The 8929-nt window shown below is 37.8% G+C and overlaps 1 protein-coding gene and 1 long non-coding RNA gene across 3 annotated transcripts in view; one reads left to right on the forward strand and one right to left on the reverse strand.

Moving 5' to 3' along the window:
• gys2 (glycogen synthase 2) overlaps positions 1 to 8929 on the forward strand; it is a 41284-nt gene that overhangs the window by 4015 nt on the left and 28340 nt on the right. Inside the window, exons 2-5 of one of the 2 annotated variants that reach the window (XM_007577154.2) lie at positions 1841 to 2022; positions 3694 to 3885; positions 4029 to 4214; positions 7388 to 7532. In XM_007577154.2, the coding sequence (XP_007577216.1) occupies positions 1841 to 2022; positions 3694 to 3885; positions 4029 to 4214; positions 7388 to 7532 (705 nt within the window). The remainder of the gene's footprint in view (positions 1 to 1840; positions 2023 to 3693; positions 3886 to 4028; positions 4215 to 7387; positions 7533 to 8929) is intronic. The other variant, XM_007577155.2, reaches the window with a different exon arrangement.
• The window catches only part of LOC107833703 (uncharacterized), an 11651-nt gene continuing 3139 nt past the window's right edge, over positions 418 to 8929 (reverse strand). The window contains exon 3 of the long non-coding RNA XR_001659462.1: positions 418 to 431. This is a non-coding gene — a long non-coding RNA (uncharacterized LOC107833703). The remainder of the gene's footprint in view (positions 432 to 8929) is intronic.

The raw sequence follows: 8929 nt of genomic DNA on the forward strand, positions 1-8929 counted from the left end.
AGTGCAATCAATAATACTTTTATAACAAATTTATATCAGTAATGATTTCTTGGTTAATGTCAAGTTGTCATAACAAAGACATTTTGAATAATGTCAACTTTGTATTAAAAGTGTCATAATTTACCGAATGACGCTTTATGACAACAGTCATAACTATTCATGAAGGCTTATTGATGTTCATGACAGGTGTCATGTCAGTCTTATTCAACCCCCTTCAAATAAAGTGTTACCAAAGAAGCAATTTAAATGTAAAAGTTGCACATATGTAGATTACTCAAGAGAAGCTATTTATAGTTTTTTAATGCTGTTATTAACCTTACCTTTTATTGTGTCCTTAAGATAATGAGTATTCGTGAATTTTTCAGTCAGGTTTCCTGAGGACTGTTGAACTGAGGCCGAAAGCGCCACGTAGGCAGGCATTAACAATCGATCTGCACACGGATCGGACGTAGAAGGCTGCTGCCCACCTCATTTGCATATCGACGAAGCAGAAATACAGCGAGGAAATAATACAGAAATAAATACAGAAATAAATAAAGCAAATGGAAATATATATTTATGCTTTTATTTCTTATCAAAATATATATTTATTCTTTTACTTATATATTTCTACTTTTATTTTTATATTGATTCTTTAATTTATTATTATGTTGGATATATATTTATTCTTTTATTTATATATTTATTCTTTTATTTATTTATGTCCGATATATATTTATTCTTTTATTTATTATTATGTCAGTTTTGGTCCTCCATAATAAAGGACCTGTTTTCATGTACAGTCCCATGTCCAGTTATTAGTTATTTATCCATTGAGATATGACACAAACAAACATGAACACCCAGTGAATAGATTTTCAGTCATGTTTACATGCTCAGTGTCTAACATAGACTACAAATCTGAGTGTGCAGAATGTATATTCATAGCTTTGGAACTAATCGCATGCCATATCCTCTGGTGTGGGGATAACTGTGGGAGATGGTGGGATCACTGGGGGGAGGAAAGGTGCAGGAATGCCCCTGATAGTATGATGGTGTGTCAGTAGGTGTTTGGGCTATGTCATATTGTGATGGGTTCCTGGCAGATGGTCTGTGACTGAAATTTTTCAGGCAGCGAGGACTGAGCTTGGCCCTAGTGGGGATTATTATTATTTTATTACATCCATCCATTTTCTGTACATCCTTGTCCCCTAGTGGGGTCGGGAGGGTTGCTGGTGCCTATCTCCAGCTAACGTTCCGGGCGAGAGGCGAGAGGACTTGGGCAAGTTAGGACTTGCCCAAGTCCTAACTATGGCTGCCCAACTAATGGGGGTCTTCCTCATTTTTATTCATCCAAAACAATGTAGAACAATGACCGTTTGCTCCTTTAATTAAGTGCTTGCTTCAAAGTGGTGATATAATTATGGTATGCAACAGTTCAGGGTTTAAACTAGTGTTTCAATTATATAAGCTGATGAAGGCTGGACATCATTAGTTATCACATATTGGTATTTCATTTGAGTAATTTCTGCTCACATAAGACTGGAAAATATGCTCCTCTTTTCAACACAAGCAAAGGGTTAGGGTTAGAATGTTTCTCATGTGCCACAGTTTACCATTAGTTTACAATGTCTCAAATTTAAGATTTCATAAGGAATATTTATAGTTATTTGTGAGACTTGAAATTATTGATTTCTTCTTAATTCTAAGTGGTTAGCCATAGAAAAAGTGTCTAACTTTTGTTGGGTTGATATGCTATAAATGGCTGATGTAGTTATACTCACATGAAAACAATGTGCAGCAATATACAACATATTTTCATTTATTTATGTAATTTATTTTGCACTTCATGAACTTTCAGTTGGAGGAATTTACACTGTCATCCAGTCTAAAGCTAAGGTCACAGTGGATGAATGGGGAGAGAACTATTACATGATGGGACCGTACTTTGAACACAACTTCAAGACACAAGTGGAAGGCTGTGTACCACCCAACCCAGTCATCCAGAAGGCAATGGATGCTCTTATCAACAATGGTTGCCAGGTGTGTATGTGTGTGTGTATGTGTGTGTGTGTGTGTGTGTGTGTGTGTTTTAAATTCTGGTCATAATCTTACGTATATTTGTCATATCATAAGATGTCATAAGATGTTCAATAATACAGCTGAGACCCAATATTTGAATACAAAGAAGAAAAATAAACAATCCTTTTTCTCATTAAGTCTGACCAAACCTTTCCTGATATATATAAGTTACGATTATCAAAAGCGTTAATATTTATTTAATGAATGCCAGAATAATGACAGAGAATTTTTACGTATTTCTTTACATTTCCATAGTGAGTGGTAGAATTCTCTTTCAAGCTGAAAGAAAATGGTCAAATGTTTTGAGTATGTATCTTTCAACAAGCTTCTGTGGTCTCTCATAGCACTTTTAATCTTATACTTCAAGGTCTCAGTAATATATCATATCTAAACTGATACTAAGGCCTTTTTGTCTGGAATGACCCAGAAGGAAAGGTATTAACAATGAATATTCTCACTGACAGTCAAAGCTGCAGGCCACCGTGTATTTAAGTGTGTTCTGGTAAAGACTGCTGCTTGAAGATTCAATGTTCATCATATAAGTGATTGTTAAGCATAATGATGCCATTTATGAGAAGCTATTTTGCAAACTATGAAGAAACATGCTAACTACAACTTTTTGGGGAAAATTGTCACTTGTTGTGACATGTAGGATGACACAGATAACCTGTGAAAAAAATCAAGCTCCTCTGCCTTCCCTCGGTGCTTCCAGTGCTAACTAGAAACACCACTGACTTAGGCATTTTACCTTCTAGTATCCACACACTCATTACTGGTTAGAAGAGTTTATACCATTCACTCTGAACATACTGTTCCCAAGGCATGCAGTCTCTTAAACAGTTCTTGAAAAATGTTTATTTTTAATTCCACAACCTACAGTTTTGTGTTAATAATAATCTGATGAATAGTCTGACATTTTAAAGAGTTCTTTTAGTCCAAATAAGTTATAGGAAGTTAAGGGAAATTCCTTCTAAGTGGTGAATTGACAATTCCAAACCTCTGGTGGGAACATAAATACAAGGACTGAGGCTCTGCAACAGGGATGTCCATCTCCAGTCCTGCTGCCATGGCAGCTTTAGATGTGTCTCTGCTCCAACACAGCTGATTCAAATGGTCTAATTACCTTCTCAGCAGGTCAGCATTCTAGAGAGGCCTGTCAATGAACCATCAGGTGATTCAGAGATTGAACCAGGGTAAGAACTAAACATCCAGAATTTCAGCCCTTGAAGAATGACTTTGGACTCCAGTCTTCTAAAACATTTTCCAGTCTTAATTCATTAAAAACATAAGATATAAAAACTTTAGTATGGCATTTTAATATGGTTATATTTGTATTTAACAATATTTAACACTTTGGAGATCCATCCATCCATTTTCTAACACCCTTGTCCCTCAGTGGGGTCAGGAGGGGGGCTGGTGCCTATCTCCAGCTAACGTTCCGGGCGAGAGGCGGGGTCAACCTGGACAGGTCGCCAGTCTGACGCAGGGCAACTTTGGGGATCAATAAATTCTATTCTATTCTGTTCTGTTCTATTCTTCCTGTATAGGATAAGGCAAATTGACAATAAAAAAACAGTTTTGAAAACATTTAGACTTGGTTAAGTACTTTCTGGACTCTGTCTGCTGCTTCAGGTTCATTTTGGTCGCTGGCTGATTGAGGGCAGCCCTTATGTTATCCTGTTTGACATCGGCTCAGCAGCCTGGAACCTGGACCGATGGAAGGGGGACCTGTGGGAGACCTGCCACATCGGTCTGCCGTATCACGATCGGGAGGCTAATGACTCTCTCATTCTGGGCTCCTTGATTGCCTGGTTCTTTAAAGAGGTGTGGCTTTACCAGTGAAGCTAGCAGTTTTAGAAATTCAACCTGTTCCTCCCTGGTTGAGTTGTAAATGTATGTTTTCACAATTTGTGAACCTCTAACATCTATCTGTTTTTTGTTTTGTTTGTTTGTTTGTTTTGTTTTAGCTAACAGATCACCTTGGAGACAAACCCAATGTCATCAGTCACTTCCATGAATGGCAGGCAGGGCCTGGGCTTATTCTCTCTCGCTCCCGAAACATTCCTATGGCAACGGTTTTTACTACCCATGCCACACTGCTCGGAAGATATCTTTGTGCTGGGAATGTTGACTTTTACAACAACTTGGATAAGGTAAGAGACCAGTGGGTTGTGCTTGGGGCAAAGATAAGATCAAAACCAATCAGCAGCAGGCAAAATAAAGGCATACATGTCTTGTATGCCTTTATTTTGCCTGCTGCTGATTGGTTTTGCTGATTGGTGCTGTCGCACAAATGATCTGTTCTTTTTTTCTGTGGAGGGACATTCGATAAAGGCAGCCCATGTTACTGCACATAAAGACCATGTTTTGTTGTCCTCTGTTAAAGTAGTGGGTCTGGGCACAAGAACACAGTACCTCTCTTTGGCTGATGTCTCATGCAGCTGACCTGGGCTCCTCAGAATCAACTTCAAAACTGCAACCTCTGATGGTTTTGGAATGAAGGCCTAAGCCTTAAACCAGACTGAAAGATTTACCTGAATTACTCAAACCTGCCTTGGTATAGTCGTACCTAAGCCTGGTTTGGCCTTTGTGAAACAGATGAAGCCAAGATGAACTGATGGTGCTATGTCAAGCTTGGAATTATGTCTTATCTTTTGTGGGAGTAAAAAATAAACCCAGTTGGGAGCAGGGGCGCTGCCAGGAATCTTGAACCCCATGACAAAAAATTTAATTGGGCCACCCTGCGTACCGGTTGTCACAGTTTCTTGAGTCTATCTAACCCATCAAAAGTGTCACAATTTTACAGGTTTGTGACTGCCTTGCTTTCTTTGGCCCAATACCGATACTAGCACAGTATTTACTGCTAGTTCATTTTAAATGCAACAGTCCACATACTGCATGTAAATAGGTTGCTTAATTTTTTATTATGATTAGCTTTAGCTTACTGAAATGTCTCTCCCCACCAACAGTCATAGACAACATGCTAAACACACATAAAGCAATCCAGACTTCTCAAAAAATACTATGTAGTTGCATTTTGTTCAAGCTGCAGTACATAACTTTAATTAATAAAATATGCTTTTCCAATATTTGTTAAAAGCTGTCACCATGTTGTGACAGTTTGCTATGAGACATAAATTGTGTAAAGATCAACTTCCTCAGCCTCCTTCCTGAACTATTGCTGGCTAAAGTAAAGCGCCGTTCTGACCAAAAACAACCAATCAGAATCATGAGGAGGGTCTTAGTGTTGTCAATCAATCTCATTCATCCTGGTATGGTGGTTAAAACTGCTACTGACTGACTCATCTGTTGTTAAGTGTGAAAAAAGGTACAGGGACAAGTTAAATATACGAATATGTTGGTAGATTTGTTCCTTCATTCATTAAATGAAATGGAGGCAAACAGTAGTCTGTAGCTTAACTAACTATGCTAAATGATTGATAATCTAACAGTCTACTCACCTCTCTTGGAGAAAAACTGGGTTACAAATTGACACTCTTGTCTATTTCTCTCTCTATCCCTATACTTTTTGAAAACCTAACTTTATCATTTTTCTTAGTAGCACAGTAACTACCACAGCTGTTCTTGTCTGACTGCTGCTGAACACCTTCAACATCAAGTGCACTAAGTAGGAACGAACCATTTCATGCAGATCCGATTTTTTAAATATATATTTCTATAAACCTCCCCCCCACAAAAAAAAAAACAAAAACTTTTTTTTTGTGGGGTCCCCTGTCAGCCAGGGGCCCTTGGAATTGTCCAAACTTTCCCCCCCTATATGGCGCCCATGGTTGGGAGCAAAACTTGTACCAAACTGAATAGGTGTAATCTTTTAGGGTAGCTTTAAATTCCCTCCACACTGACAAATCCCAATCACATAATTATTAGACAAATGCATATTGGTGGCAATGAAATGCAAGATGTTGAGATGCAACTTGCCATTACTTTTTAATTGGTTTCAGGTTGATATGTTTACATTTCAGTTTGTATGAATAATTTGCATTATTAATGGATCTAAAAAAATCCCCATTTAAGTAAAATCATTCTAATACCTCCTCCTACCCACGCCCCAAAAGAGGAAAAATGGTCAATGTGAAATGGCAACCATTTAAAACTATTGATATTTATACCCATAACGAGTAAGTAACTGTAGTTCACTGAATTGTTTGAATTGGTATGAATCTGAAACTTTTCTCCATGTTCATTGTTCTAAAAAATGTCCCAGTTTGCTTGTAATTCAATCTAACTGTGTTCCGACCCCCACCACAGAGCTGTTAGCAACATGGGTAATCGGTAGCTGTCAGACTGATTTGCACATTCAAAGGTTTTGGTATTTTAAAGTCATTTAGAGCATGATTAGTAACGTTGAACTGTATGAGGATGGCTTACTGTGATGCTTGTAATTGGCCCCACTGCTCACATCCTAAAGGTCAGCCCAGAGCTGCAGATTGCTCACTGGCTCAATAGATAATTGACAGATGACCCCAGTCTACAGTTGCCTTTCCGATTCTATTGATGAAAAAACATTAATACCTTATGAGATACCATAACTTTAAGACAGACTTCTTGAACCAATAAGTAATGTATTATTATTATTATTATTATTATTATACATTACATACAGAATTGATTAAAATTACCAGAGGAATTACAATACATGCTGCTTTCTCTAATTTTGCTTGATTTAGGGTCATCAAATAATTTCCTTTCTTGTTTTGTGAGTCATGTCTCCTGGTTCCTGTCACATCTGGTTCCCCTTTACTAAAACCATAAAGTCCAAACCTTTTATGGCCTGATGTAACCAGCTGGGATATTTCAGATAACTTACCACGAACAGGTAAGTTATCTGTTCGTGGTACATAATCAAGTCTATCAACAACAGATTGATTTCAATTTTAATCTAAATTTGACTCAAACTGAATTTGAATTGTACATGTTTATAAATGAATGAAGTTGAAATTTCAGAAAAAATCAAAATGGTTGAATGAGGGTGACCAAGAAAAATGAACGAAGAGTCCAAGGGTTCTGGTATCCATATACATAAAGTATAAGGGAAAAAAAAGAATAATGGGAAACATTATTCCATTATGTTGACTTTTACATCTTAAAAAAACAGAGAAGCCAGAAAAACATCCAACAAAACAAAGGAGTTTCCAAAGTAAGGTGCTGTTACCTGTTTGAAGAAGAGGAGTGTGATGTTATAACTTGCTAGACTTTAATATACATGATCCTGCACAGATAGAACCTATCCTAACAACTATTCTACTGTCATTTCTCTTTGAATTTACAGCTTAAAATTGAATCTGATATTTTTGTGTACTGGTAGTTCAACATTGACAAGGAGGCAGGAGAGAGACAGATCTACCATCGGTACTGCATGGAGCGAGCAGCGGTGCACTGCGCTCACGTCTTCACCACAGTGTCCCAGATCACAGCAGTGGAGGCCAAACACATGCTGCACAGGAAGCCAGGTGGACGCCACACAACAAGAGTCTGATTCACAATGATTATTTCCATCTTTACAACATGTAAATTGTATAAAATAGATATGAATACATGCAAAGAATAGATATGGATACAATTAATGAATGGAGTCACATAATTTCAGCCCTATGACTACTGTCTACTGGCACAGTTCAGTGTTTCAGACCATTAAATACATTTGGATTTGGATAATAAATACAAAATGTAGTTTTATGATGATTTATTTATTAAGGGGGAAATGACTATCAAAACTAAACTGGTTCTGTTTGAAAAAGTACAGCTGTCTTTTTAAATCAGTGATCCCCAAAGTCGGTCCTGGAGGGCCGGCATCCTGCATGTTTTAACACACCTGGATCAAATGATGGCTCATTAGAAGGGCTAAGAAGAACATTGACGAGCTGAAAAGGTTGTTACTACCAGCAGGGATATATTTACAGATTCTGAAAGTGTGGATTATGAGCTTTCCAGTGATGTCAAACAGAACGGCATGCTGGATGCAGGATGATTTCTGATGTTGATTAAAGTAAAAAGTTAATAGCAGGACAGAGAGAACAGTTAGCTCATGGCAACATTATCACAGCCAATCCCCTCCTCAAGGAAGGTCGGTCAGCCAACCACGAGGCCAGACCAGATGTAGTTTCTATGGAGAGAAAAATAACAGAAACAAAAATTTAACAGCTGAAATAATAGCAAATAATATAAAAATGAGAGCAGGAGAAGTAGGAAGTGAGAAAAAGTGGGTGTCTGCCTCACAGACTGAAACTGGGACTGAGACTGAAGCTCCACAGCAGAGGAGCTTGAACTATAGATCTGTCTGCCACTCTACTATCAGAAATTCTAGGAACCAGCAGCAAACCTGCAGTCAGAGAGACAAGTGCTCTGTTAGGAATATATGGACCAATAAGATCTGATGTTTGATGGAGCTGATTATTGAGGGATGTGAGAAGGATAATCTGAAATTCTATTCTGGATTTCAAAAGGAACCGATGAAGGGAAGATAAAATATTTTCCTCCTTTTTAAATTTTCATCAGAACTCTTGTTGCAGGATTTTGGACCAACTGAAAACTTTTAACTGTATTTTGTGGACTTCCTGATAGTAAAGAGTTACAGTAGTCCAGTCTTGAAGTAATAAAACATGGATTCGTTTGTCAGCATCTCTCCTGGACAGAATATTTCCAAATATAAAAATAAGGAATCCTTGAAACTTGTTTAATATGGACCTTAAATGACATATCCTGGTCTAACATAACACAGAGGTTCTTTATGATCACAGGTTGATTTAATGCCATCCATGAGTCAAGGCTGAAGTGTAAATGTTAGATGAACAGAGGTACACCTTTCTGGGTGAGGCCGGCCTGCCAAACTTAGCTGTGTGAGCTGCGT

Source organism: Poecilia formosa, unplaced genomic scaffold, assembly GCF_000485575.1.
Source record: "Poecilia formosa unplaced genomic scaffold, Poecilia_formosa-5.1.2 Scaffold429, whole genome shotgun sequence".
Classification (NCBI taxonomy): Eukaryota; Metazoa; Chordata; class Actinopteri; order Cyprinodontiformes; family Poeciliidae; genus Poecilia; species Poecilia formosa.